The 13,610-nt window shown below is 36.2% G+C and overlaps 1 protein-coding gene across 4 annotated transcripts; it reads left to right on the top strand.

The window, feature by feature from the left end:
- The first annotated feature begins 1,424 nt into the window (after positions 1 to 1,424).
- Positions 1,425 to 10,495, top strand: kynu (kynureninase). Of its 4 annotated transcripts, XR_006370069.1 has the most exons (16): positions 1,931 to 2,125; positions 3,107 to 3,290; positions 4,507 to 4,695; positions 4,774 to 4,894; positions 4,966 to 5,048; positions 6,617 to 6,678; positions 6,756 to 6,827; positions 7,487 to 7,561; positions 7,644 to 7,790; positions 7,889 to 7,987; positions 8,062 to 8,135; positions 8,314 to 8,366; positions 8,759 to 8,844; positions 8,932 to 9,162; positions 9,364 to 9,476; positions 10,253 to 10,337. XR_006370069.1 is itself a non-coding variant. In XM_044110452.1 (15 exons), exons 2-15 carry the CDS (start codon positions 3,137 to 3,139, stop codon positions 10,370 to 10,372), a joined length of 1,566 nt encoding a protein of 521 aa, XP_043966387.1. In that variant the 5' UTR covers positions 1,425 to 1,560; positions 3,107 to 3,136; the 3' UTR covers positions 10,373 to 10,495. The 4 variants fall into 4 exon arrangements, 3 of the variants coding, with proteins under 3 accessions (XP_043966387.1, XP_043966386.1, XP_043966388.1); XM_044110452.1 differs by lacking the exons at positions 1,931 to 2,125; positions 9,364 to 9,476 and adding an exon at positions 1,425 to 1,560 and having other exon boundaries at positions 10,253 to 10,495; XM_044110451.1 differs by lacking the exon at positions 9,364 to 9,476 and having other exon boundaries at positions 1,932 to 2,125; positions 10,253 to 10,495.
- The last annotated feature ends 3,115 nt before the right edge of the window (positions 10,496 to 13,610 follow it).

Here is a 13,610-nt window from a genome sequence, read left to right as displayed (position 1 = left end):
ATAAATATTAACTCAAATGTGTTGTAGAACTAACTTTTAAACTCTTTTCTGATATAAGTGGCTCTTTGGACCTTCCACAAAAGCTCTTAACTTTATTCTATGTACATTTATTTATGTTATTCTTTTTTCTTTTTAACCAAACGCAGGTTAATTTTTCATCCACAGTTTTGGCCAAATTTGATGTTTATTCTAAATTCTAAAGAATAAATAAAATGGTGATCTTTTAAAAATGCGACAATATTTCAAATAGTCCATATTTATCTAAAAGTACAATTCTTTATTTCAAAAAGTTCTCTGACTAAACTACATAAACGGTTCTGGTGTTTAAGTAAGAAAAGCCAAAATATTTGACTGTTCCTCATCCAGTCCGGATCGGTCCGTTCTGACTGGCTGCCAAACGGCTTTGCAGAAACGTGAGGATAAAACAGAATTTGCTGTTGTTTAGTTTCTTGTTCCTTTGAGTTTTACATTCAGTGAAACTCTTAAAGAACAGGAAGTCATCTCATGTGATGGGAGGCGGTTTGTCACTGAGCCGATGTCCCTGCAGGAGGGTTGGGGGTGGGTTGGCCTCCTGACCGGGGTAAATATCAGGTGCTGGAGGCCACAGAGAGGAGAGAAAACACATACCTTTCCACTAAATAAAAGACCAGAGTGCAGCAGCAGGTGTGCTGAACTCGCCGTTCCACTGAGAGATCCGAGAGGAACAACCTGCAAACTCTAAAAACAACAAGAAAATTGAATATTTCTGCTAATTTTTATGAAAATAATTCACATTATGAGAATAACCCTTCCTTTTCTTCTGTTTCAAATGGTCTAATTAGCATGTTTTATATAAATATACAAAATAAGCTCATAAATCTGATTTTTAAAGACATGCTACATCTATTAGCACCTCACTTTATCAGCAAAATCAACTTGGGAACAGATTTTATCTATAAGTTTAATGTAATAATTTAAATATTAAAGTATTGGTGATAAAATGCAAGGTGTCGGGGTATCTAAAGGTTTAATTTGAAATTTCTCATATTGATAAAGTTGAGCTTCTGGTTTTATCAGCCACAAACTGCCGACTCAGCATTTTGCAGAATAAAGGGCATAATTAAAAATGTTCTTTGGTTCCTTTCATAATTCCTTTCTGAGATGTTTTAAATGATGTGATGATGCATTTATGCTGCAGTTTGCTTTTCTGAAACATTTGTTGCAAAGAAAAGCTTCTCAGTGGACAAATCATAATTTAATGGCATTTTATTCTCTTGTCCCTTGAATCTTCTGAAGTCAGCAGAGAGAACGTTTTCTACCTCCTGGTTTGACTTCAGCGCCCAGAGAAACATCCGTTGTTGCCTCCTGACTGCTTCCAGATGTCCCACATCCTCGTTTTACTGCAGGAACAAGAGCGAGCGGCATGTCAGCTGCTGGGGAGCTGCAAACATCTTGCAGCCACATTGTTCCTCCAATCTGAGTCACAACATGTCCTCCTGCTTATGGAAGCAAAATAAGACGAACGCAGCAGGAGCCAGGCGTGTTAGTTTGAGGCTCAAGCACACTTCAACCATTTTCTAGGTAAGTAATCAAACTTTAGGCACCAAACTTTGGAGTTAAAACAGTTTCAATATCATTTATGACTCATAATGTCTTGTAGTACTCGACATTCTAACAAATTTAATTCAAAAAAGGACAAAATTGTATATCAACTTAAACATATAGGAGAGTGTGTAATAATACGGGAAATTTACTGGAAAATACTAACGGGGATCACGACCGAACATAGAGGGGTAAAATACTGTAGTACGGTAGACTTGACAGGTATGTATGAATGTAACTCAAACATTAACAGAGTTGGGTCACTAAAAACATTAACATTAAAACTGTTGTGTTTCTCGGTAGCGCCTGTAGGGGGCACGCTTCTCCTTCGGCTTTCGCGTACGTGCGTGAAGAGAGAGCAACGTTTGAGGTCAGCGATAGAGAGCTCGCGGACAAAATTAAGGGAAAACGAAACAAAAAAGAACAATACGACAGTTTGTAAAAAAATCAGGGAACGCAAAAGAAAAAAAAATCTCCACGTCCGTATTAAAGAACTGCGTATATTTACGGAGGTTGAAAAGTGTCGCTTACTCTGGAAACTCCGGTGAGTCAAGCTAATGGTGACAGTGGAAAAGTCTCTGTTACATTTTAACCCAAAAATGTAACCCACATTTTTGACGATAACAAAAATGTTCGTTAACCTTAGCTTACCTCCGCTAAGCTAACTGCTAGCTGTTTTAGCAGTTGGAAAAAGGTGATTAAAATAGTGATGTTACTAGGTTGTTTAGTGAAGGTAACTACTTTAATTAACCACTTGCTAGCTGACACTTTCTTATAACGGTTAAACAAGTCAGTTAAAAACCAATTGGGGTGTTTAAGAAATTTTTTAATGTTTAATTCATGATGTTATGTAGTTTAAAGGTGTTCATAAGGCTAATTGTATAAAATATGGATTGCGTTTGAAAACTTACCTAGAAAATGCTTGAAAATTGCTTGATATTAAACTTCACAGTTTTGTAATATAATTGTAGTGTAATATTTGATTAAATTTGAAAAGTGTTATTTACAGTTGAAACCAGATATTTTCAAACACATTAAACGATTTGTTGCACACTTTCTTAAGTTAAATCAGACCAAACTTAAATGCCAGAAAAAGTTTTTAGATTTTTTAAAACTTTTTTTTGGTATTTTGTGTTAAAGCATTTAATTTGAGCAAGAAGATCATTTACCTTACGATTTCTTTGAATATTTAATGACTATTTATTATTCCTAATAGCTCAATGAATTATTGATTGTCTTATATTTTATACATAAAATGATATATAAATTTGGGGTTTATTCCTTTTGTTAAATTAGTGTTTTGTTGTCAGTCCAGTCAAATGTATAGGGCATTATAGAAACATTTGAAAACATAAAATTTAGTTATATTTTAATTTACTTTGCCTCTGTTGTAGAAAGTTGGGTGCTATAGCAAGTTACTAATAAAAACAGTTATAAATAATATTGAAAATGTGGATTTTAGTTAATTTCTGTTGTTTGAGCTCCAAATTTTAGAGGTTTTTTTTGTTTGTTTTATTTTTTGAAGCCCTAGAACTGACGTTGAAGTTTGGATGTGATGGTGAGCCAGACCGATGGACGACACACTGAAGATTCCTGCTGGTTGACTGGCCAGCTGCTTCAGGGAACTTCTGTGAACTCCTCTTTGAAATCTCTGGATTTTCCAGCAAAGGAATCACACAAACACTCTTACCTACCTGGTTGGTACAGAGGTGGGTAGAGCAGCCAAAAATTGTACTCAAGTAAAAATAGAAAGTATCTGACTAAGAAATGACTAAAGTAAGAGTAAAAACATATTGGGTAAAGAGATTAATGAAGTACTGAGTTACTGACCAAAACATCAATCCTTTGATCGTCTTTTTACTAAGTGATTTTTGTTTCTTTATTGCCAAGATATGATGTAGGATATTATTTTAGGAAGTTGACGATTTGATATAAATAATGTTTATAACAACTGAAGGTAACATACTTATTTATTTGAGTCAAAACATAAAACTGCCCCTTTAAAGTATTAGTGAAGACAATTTAAATATCCTCTTCTGCCCTCTGGTGGAGAAGGGGTAAACCTTTCTTCCAAAGGAATTTGACTGGTCTTTATTAATTGCACATTTAAAGATTGATGAATACGGAATTTATTAAATTAAAAAGAAAACTGGATGAAAATAATGTGTCCAGCCTCATGAATGCAGTTTGTGTTTGTCCCTTTGTGCCTTAATCTCCATAAAGACCAGCTTTCCTAGTTAGTAAATGGGAACAAATCCCTGCTGTCTGGCTGAGATCCGGTGAAACAACTGGCTGTTTCTGCAACAGCAGCTGCAATGATTGGCTCTTTATGAGGAAGTTCACCCTGTTCTCTTCAAATTTCACACTCAAAACTGAAAACACGAAAGAGGAAGCAGCTTTTTTCATAACTTTCAGTTACGGGGCTGAATGTGATCCAGGCGTTTTGTTTAAGTGGTTAGCTGTTATCTGAAGCTGGAGGTCAGTTCATTGATGCAATGATTAACCTGAGAGTGAGCACAGAGAGGTTAAAGAGCATCTCCCAGGGTTCAGTCAGACTCTGTCCTGCCAGCAGGAAGGAAACTCGTCTATAACCCACCGAGTCGCAGTGAGTTACAACTTTCTCTTTAAAGAGTGCAGACAGAAAACTTGATTTGTGTTGCAGCATTCAGGGAAATAAGAGAAAAATAAAAAACTTAATGTAGATCAAAATTGACAACACAGGATCTTATAGAAGCAAAGAAATGAGCAGTTTATGCAATTATGAACTGGAACTAGAACTATTTTCATCAAAAGTCACTTGTTATTGTTATCTATCGAAGCTTGACCACAATGAGTTACTAAGATTTTATTATCTTAGCAGTGATGTTGAAATTTTGTAATGCATCAGGTCACATCACCCACTGCTTCTCTTGGTTCACCTGTTAGGGTTTTCTGCTCCCTCACCAATGGACGACATTTTTGACCTCAGTCCCACAGCGGCGGTGAAACGAGCGTCCGCCTTGCTGGACTGCAGTCCAACCTCAGAGAAAGTAGCTGATTACTTTGACAAACACGACAAACTGCAGCACTTCAGAGAAAACTTCCTGGTGCCCAAAATGGCAGATTTGCCTCCCAGTGAGTAGAAAATATTGCAGTTGAGATGTGCTGGCCTGAAGGTGGACTGTGGTGATGATTCAGTTTGACTCTCTGCAGCTGATCTCTCTCTGGTGGACGGGAGCCAAGAATGCATTTACCTGTGTGGAAACTCATTGGGTCTGCAACCCAAAAATGCACGGAAATATCTGGAGGAGGAGCTGGACAACTGGGCTAAGATGTTAGCTTGTTTCATTATTAGCTTTGTTAGTAAAGTATTTTATTCACATTCTGTTGCTGTCCTTTAAACAGAGCTATTCATGGTCACACTGTCGGCTCGAGGCCTTGGGCGTGGGCTGAAAACAACCTAGAAGACTTCATGGCCAATATTGTTGGTGAGTTCAGAGAAATGACAAAAAACCTCCAAATATAATAAAACAAATTAGGAAGAAATGAAAATGGAAACACAGAACAACGATTTAAATTGACATCCTTCAATAAAAAAGAAATAAATATTATTGGGAGGAAAGCAAAGTGTTTTCCTTAATACAACCATTACATTCCTATTACTTTACTGTCCTTGAACTTAAAATGTAAAGTATCCAGATAAAACAAAAATACTCTAGCTTATAAGATTACTACCATCAGTGACTGGGACACTGAATCTGCTAATATCAGAGTTAAATGTTTGTTTGCCGGTTTGGCATTTTTACTAACTTTTGCAGTATTTATGACTCTTATCTGGATAAATTTTAAAGTGCCAATTTACACAAATGTTTCATGAAGTTTTAGTAGAATAAAGTTGGAGATATATCTTTAAATTTTGGTTGAAGACCTTTAAGTTGAATAAAATTGGTGTCAAAAGCAACCAAAATTTAGAATGTATTAATAAATGTTACCAGAGGTCATGGAAGGTCAACCATCTGACGTCAATAAACTCGGCTACATTTGTGCTGATTAACTTTTGCTTTGCATATATGACTGAAAGTTTGAAGGTCAAAAGGTCATGCAGCTCCCCCACATTACAAACCAAACGAGGTTGGTGTCAAATGTTGGTGCAGTAAAACTTTTCATCAGTGCTGCTATCATTTACAAGATATTAATAAAACATTTCCAAAGGTCATCAGAGGTCACTTTTACAAAATGTAGCAAATTTGTTGTCAATCATTATGGTACGTGCAGCAAAGTTTGTAGTTTGTGCTGCTTTTGCATTAATAATATTGACGATCACATCTGGAAACCTTTTTTATTAGCAGCATGAGAGAAAATTTGTGCAGTAAAAACATTTGATACAAGTTTATGAGATTGGAAGAAGGTGAGGGAGGCAGATCTAAGAATGTCAGGAAGTTTGTAAAAATATTCAGTTTTGGGTTTGGTTCAGAAAGTCCAATGACTGAAGAAAGAACCTCAATCAATAAATAAGTTCATTCAATTTATCAAATTTAATCAATGTACAAACACAAACTCTTACAACAGTAACTCAACATGAGTGAAAAGGAGCAGGAAGAAGAAAATCTTGTAAAAACATTTTCCTTTCTCAGTCATTACAAAATATATTTTTTGCTTTTTTACGTTCCTTTTTCCAAAGTTCTTTCAAAGACACGTTTAGGTTTAGTGTGAACGTCAGGATGTTTGTGTTTAGTTACACAAATTGTGGACAACAATGAATTCTGGATAACTTCCATAGAGCAGCACTGACTTCAAAATGATCTAAAGCTGCATCTTCTGCACATTAAGCTGTGAAGCTTCAGGCAAGTTGTGTTAGTCTCTGGTCTGAAGGTCAGTGACCAGACTGACCCTGAACTCACTGACTGACCAGATCAGTTTAAACCAGTAGATTTTCAGGAACTCCACATTAATTTTCAGGTTTTTCTAAATGTTTACAACATTGAATGTATTGACAGCACCTTGATTATCTAAGTTTACCAACTTGAACTAATAAGAAGGTTTTGTTTCATGCCAGGAGCTAAAAGTGGGGAGGTAGCGCTGATGAACGGCCTGACGGTTAATCTGCATCTCCTAATGGTAACGCCTTGCAGAAATGTGTCTAAAGTGAAGGGTTAAATGGAAGAATTGAGTCATCTGATGGTGTCACTCTGCAGCTGTCCTTCTACAAACCGACTCCAACTAGATACAAAATCCTTCTGGAGAGCAAAGCCTTCCCTTCGGATCATGTGAGTATGTCTGTAACCCTCCTTTGTTAGCTTCTGTCCTGTTATATTAAATCAAATACAATAAAAATCCCAAAACAAACTACAGTAATGAGCAGTTGACTGCAGGTAACACAGTGGTGTCCAAATTGCCCAAGTTAAAAGTCTTCAGTGGCCAAAATGAGATTTTTTTTTACTTTGCCTGGCCAACAATAAATTAAAGGAGTAATATTAGTATGATATTTTGTGTTAATGTTTATAGGTATTTAACTTAATCTGAATATTTTTTTTTCTATAAAATGTTTTAGTTTATTTCCAGCAACAAAAATGAGAATTTTCTTGTAGAAACTTTTTTTGTGTTTAGCTGAATATAATTGATGGATGTGCCCAAGTATGTTTGGATAAAAAGTTGTTGGAAGTTTGTGGCATGACTATCTGAGTATTTTTCTAGGTCATTTTTAGAAAAATTTTATTTTTTGTAGAAACTTTCTGAGATTAATCTCAAATTTCTCCTACACACCAACTGGTTGCATTTTTTTCTTGTCAATCTTTTTATTTTAGAGGAAAGAAATTTAATTAATTTAAAATGTTATTTTTTCTGTCTAAAATGGCCCTAATATGCAATTGTAGCTTTTTTAAGCTGGACTTTCAGACTCATTGTGAAATGTTTCTTCTGTTCTCAGTACGCCATCGAGTCTCAGATCCGCCTGCGAGGATTTTCACCCGAGAGCAGCATGCTGATGTTGTCTCCCAGACCAGTGGGTCCACAACACCTCACACCGGAATCCAATCGATTCAGTCCTGAGTTCCCACAAATGTGATCTTTTTCTCTGTCTTTAGGGTGAAGATACCCTGAGAACGGAGGACATCCTGGACGTCATCGAGAAAGAAGGCGACGTCATCGCCATGGTGATGTTGCCTGGGGTCCAGTACTACACCGGTCAGCTGTTTGACATGCACGCCATCACAAAGGCTGGCCACAAAAAGGTAGCAGGAGACGCATCAGTTCCCTGCAAAGTTCCCAGAACATTTCATTTGGACATTAGAGGTATCACTGATTCTGATATGTTTTTGTGCATCATCAGGGCTGTTTTGTTGGATTTGACTGCGCCCATGCAGTGGGAAACGCAGAACTGAAGCTGCATGACTGGGATGTTGACTTTGCCTGCTGGTGCTCCTATAAGGTCTGTGCAGAGAGCCTGAATCAGACAGAAATGTAAGAAAGGAAACTGTTGATGATTGTGTTATGGCTCTACAGTATCTGAACTCAGGTGCTGGTGGTCTCGCCGGGGCGTTCATTCATGAAAAACATAAAGACAACATCAAACCGGCGTGAGTAACACAACTGTTTAAAACAAACTAATTTCTTTTTAATTTATCCCAGAAGTTGATTTTTGTGTTAAACAACCAAACTAAAGTACAAATTAAGTTTAAGCTGCTTATTACCCCATTGGCCAATTAGAATAAAGGGGGCCTGTCACTTTAATTGTTTAATTTGTGTCTCCTTCAGGCTGTTAGGATGGTGGGGTCATGACCTGACAACTCGCTTTAGGATGACCAACGGTAAACTGTCCACTTTATCTAATGACAGTTGGTCTATAGTGTTGCTTTTTGCTCCCATCTTGTGGCCATTTTTGGTATTTCATGCACAGTGTTGATTAATGTGGGAGGAAAATCCTATTTCATTCAATAAAAATTACTATTCAGGCTCTAAAATAGTTGTACTGAAGATAATTAGGGCAACTGGAAAAAAAACTATACGAACTTTAGACTAAGAATTTAGACTGTTTTCTCTGATTTGACTTTTAATGTCAGGTTTCTGAGTTTAATCTCTGAATTCAGATTTATATAAATTTGTGAGGTTAAACTCAGAATACTTTTTCTCTTTCAGTGGCCCTAATCCTCTTCCATCAATATTGTGTTACATGTATGTTTCTACTGTTTTCTGTTCCCAGTGATGGAGCTGCAGCCTGGAGTGAGCGGCTTCAGACTCTCAAATCAACCCATTCTTCTTGTCTGCCCTCTACAGGCCAGCTTAGAAGTATTGAACCTTACAAGACTTTTTTCATAGATTCATGTTCTGTGTGAGAAGCTAGTTGTTTTTAAAGTGGCCTATAAAATGTTCCAGGTGTTTAACATGGCCAGCATGCAGTCGCTGCGGAGGAAGTCTGTACTCCTGACCGGGTACCTGGAGTACCTGATAAAGGAGTTCTACACAGAGGACCCGGCCCAGCCTCACAAAGCCTACGTCCGAATCCTCACGCCCTCTGACCCCCAGCAGAGAGGCTGCCAGCTGTCGCTCTCCTTCTCCATCCCCATCCGGAGAGTCTTCCAGGAGCTGGAGAAGAGAGGAGTCGCTGTAAGCACCTCAACTGGACGCTATTTGTTTGTTTTTACCTCAGAGTGGCCATCTTTCTATTATTCCTATCTCAGTTTCATACAGTAGGGGCTCCTGCTCTTTTTCCAGCCATTACAACTGTTTAATCCATTGCTAACATGTCGTAACGTGTTTTTCCGAGCTGCCTTTAAACACAACATGAGCGTTAGATTCTCCTGCCAGTTTTAAACCAGCGACGGAGACAAGCTGCTGTGCAGAGCGACACGCCGGCGTGTTAGAAACATGGCAGCAGAGCAGCAGTAGGGAAAGAACTTTGCAGTTTATTACCAAACAGAGTAAGTTGAGTTATGCTGCTGGATGTTAACTAAATGATTGATTAATTAGTCCAATAGATCATGTTAAGCTTTTTAACAAGAATAGATGGTAATTTTGTTGTCCATGTTCAGAGTTGGGTCATAATAGATGCAGTTACTGGAATAGCTTTTTTTGCAGGTGATGTAGGGGAAGATACTTATAAGAGTAGTTTTACTGCACTGTATTGTTTATTTACTTGTATGAGAACAATATTATGAACTATTGCTTCTCTTACAATAGAGTATTAGGGCCATTGTAGACCAAAAGAAGGTTAAAAGTAAGGTTTTCTAGAAAGTTTTTCTGATTAATCTCAAAATTTGAGCTGCAAATGTTTTGAATTTTCAAACTCAAGAAATGTCAGGGGGGTTTTTGGTTTAAGAAAATTTCTGAGGTTAATTAAAAAAAAAAATTTCATTGGAAATTTCCTAGCACTTCTTTAGAAAATGTCTGAAATAAAATTTATTGGCAGAAATCTCCTTTTTTTTCTATCTACAATGGCCATAGTATGCATCGTACCTCCTGAGTAGATTGATTTTTTATAAAAACAAACTGAAGAGATTGGAAATATAAATATTAGTTTCTTATAATATTTATTTATTTATTAGAATGGTTACATAAACCTTTATATAATCATATTGCAGTAAATTAAAATCCTGTTTACGGCAGAGTAAACAGATAAAAATAAGATAAATTCCTCTTATTTTGTAAAATCTGAAGCTAAATATTTGTTTCTGAATGGCGTTTTTCCCTGTTGCAGTGTGACATGAGGGAGCCCAGTGTGCTGCGAGTGGCTCCGGTGCCGCTCTATAACTCCTTCAGGGACGTGCATCGCTTCATCGAAACTCTGGGAAAAGCTCTGGCTGCCAGCAGCAGCTAAACCCGAAATGAGAAGAAAACAACTTCAGCAACCTCAACAAGCCCTGGGTGCTGCAACGTCCTGTCCATATGCAACGATCTTGTCAATGACAGATGAAAGTGTCATTAAACAAATTATAAAACACTTGAGTCTGCTCCGATTGATCAATCAATGAATACAAAAGAGAATCACTGGCTGATTGGAGGGACACAGGTTCAGTTTCTCTCCCACTTAAACATGTTTAAACTTGTACATCTTATATTGAGATGAATCTCTCATTTATTTAAATGTACAAAAACTGAACCACTAACTTGAGTCTATTTAATATTATATTGATATTAAGTAGCTATTAGTCTGACAGTGTAACTGTTTGCTAGACGTTTATCAGTCACTAGTATCACCATGTTAGCTTAACTGTCAGGAATGACCTTGATTCCGACCAGTCAAGATGCCAGACTGATTAGTACCTGACTAGCAGTACATCGTTCTTGCTAAGACTATGTACCTTACGCTGAATAGTTATGATCTATTAGCATGACAAGTTATATGTACCATTCGCCTGACTTTGAGTAGGTGTTAGCCATTTATTAGACTGACTTGTTAACGTATCTAAAGTTTTCCCCTTGCTCAGATTTGATAGATAAAAAGATAAAATTATTAATTTGATTATTTTATCCATTAACATTAACTAATCTTTACCTTGATTCTTTTTACCATTAACCTGAAGCTTTATTTTGAAACATGCTGTTCTAAATTTTAATTACTTCCTGATGTAAAATCCTCCACCCAGGAGGAGGATTTTCGTTAACAGTTTCACTTTCGTTTAATGCCAGAAATTGGAAATCCGATGACTGTTTGGTTTGTTATCCAATTTTTAATTTTGGTTCATTACACGGAAAAGCCAAATTCTTTAGTTTTTTGTTCCAAACGAAAAAACACGCCTGAAGATACACGGATCTAGATTGACGACAGTCCGTATTTCAACGAGGAAATGCAGAACAATGAATCTTTTGCCGTTATTGCAAATGACACAGAGGTAAGATTTGAAGCTATTTTTAATGGATTTCAATTTGCTCATGTGTTTTGTATATATAAACGCTCATGTGTTGAGGTACAGTGTTTAGACTCCCTTCTTTGAAGAAACTATTTTAACTTGTGATAGCTTTTTAAGTTACACGGAAGTTTAAAGGCTAGTGACGTCGGACTGAGTGTAGAAGTTGTTTTTCAGGAGATATCTATATGTGAGTGCTTCTGCTTATTTTACTAAAGATTGACAGCCTGCGATGAGAAGTAGATGTTTATTAAGAATTTATTTTCCTTTCGTTAGGTGAAATAAACCTGAAACACAGTCCTAGTAAAATGAATCGTGTTTCCGTGTTTTAACTGGCATGCTATGTCAAGTCGTTTTAACATAAATTCTGTTTCGTCTGACTATCCGTAATTACATTATAGATTTCTAAAAATGCCTCTTAACTAGACAAAACTACATTTTGACTGTACGGAATGGTAATTCAAGATGTCTCCATCTACATTCTGACTAGTAAGAATAATAAATCAAGATATCTTCAATTAAATTTTGACGAGTCAAAATTCTTTTCAAAATATCTCAAATTACGACACTGGATCCGTCAATTGACGGGACACATCCGTAATTACAATTTAAGATATCTTGAATTATGTTGTCATTCCAGACATCGTTAGTTAGAATTATGACTAGTAAAAACTCAAATCAATATATCTTGAATTTACTTCATGACTTGTAATGTAATTGTAGATATATGAAATGTGTATGTTTATGTTTAGGTTGGTTTGGATTTTCTTGTTGGCAAATATTGAAGGAAAACCAATACAGGAGAGTTATTTGTCTTTTAAAATATGATTAAATGACTGAGGACGTTTTTACATTTGATAGAATTTTGAGTCAGTTATGTCAAATGCAATGGATACTCTGACTTAAACTCTTGTGTTCTTACACTATATCAACAACCATACACATACACTCACATATGGACATTTTCAAAATTATCTTTTGAAAATGTTCAGACTTTGCATCTTTAAATGTAAATATTTTTTGTGACTGTGGTGTTTCTAAATTCTATATGTATTTATATGCTTAAATATGTTTTATTTATGTATAATATGTTTTAAGTCTGGTGTTTGATAACAACTTAATTTTATTTAATGTTTTTAAGCCAATATTTGAGTTTTAGGAGAATGTTACTAGTTTACATCAAGTGATTATTTAAATAAAATAGAAAAATATTATTAAATGCATATCACTGAATTAGGAATGATGTTTACTTGTGGAATGAACTACAAGAACTGTTCATATTGTTGTTTCAGTAGTTTTCAAAGGGCCAGACTAGTTTATGGGGAACTTAAACGTAATGAATGTGCTGTGTGTGTTCATATATGCTGCCTTAACTCAAAACCTCTTTAAACTGATTTTTTAATTTTTCAGATCAGTGAATTTGGGTTTTTCTGACAACAAACCTCTGAAGTTATGGCTTGCACATCACAGTCAGCCTTGGAATATGTTAAGAATGCCAGACCTCACCTTGTTGGAGAATTAAAGAGTCTTTCAGTGATTCTTGAGAACTTGTATCAGCAAAAAGTTCTCACTGATGAAGAGGTCAGCAAGATAAAGGCAGAGAAAGATGACTATGATAGAACCAGAGCAATACTGGACTCAGTCATTAGAAAAGGTGAAGAAGCCTGCTACAGGTTTCTAAGGATTATTGACCAGACAAGGAGGAGAACCTTAGAGAGACCAACTCCTCTTTTCAAGAACAGTCATGAAGCTTCAACTGAGGCTACAAAGTTTGACCCGCACCACTGGATCAGCTGCTCTCCTGTCACAGAAGATCCAGAAATGGATCAAAACTACATACGAGGTAATTAAAACTTCAAATAAGTAGCACAGTACACACGTCAGAAAGCATAAAAACTGCAAATGATGTGTCAAACTAGGAGTAAAAAGGTTTTAACTATTTGTTTTAGTTTTTCATAGGTGTTTTATTTAGAGCCAAATGTATTGGAGCTGATTTTGCCCAACGGCCTTAGATGAAAATCTAAGGCCGTTGGGCCAGTGTTAGAGCAACTTGTTATCTGTCTTCTGACACAAGATCATGTTGATTACGTCAAGAGGGTCTGACTACATAAAGTTGTTGGGAACATCAAAAGAATTGATCACTACACATGTGTAATTCAATTCTTGAAAGTTTTACCAGTTAAAATTTTTGGGAAGAAAGTACCACCC

This window comes from Gambusia affinis, linkage group LG24, assembly GCF_019740435.1.
Source record: "Gambusia affinis linkage group LG24, SWU_Gaff_1.0, whole genome shotgun sequence".
Lineage (NCBI taxonomy): Eukaryota > Metazoa > Chordata > Actinopteri > Cyprinodontiformes > Poeciliidae > Gambusia > Gambusia affinis.
Note: the sequence above shows the minus strand (reverse complement) of the source record. Positions and strands in the feature narration are given on the sequence as shown.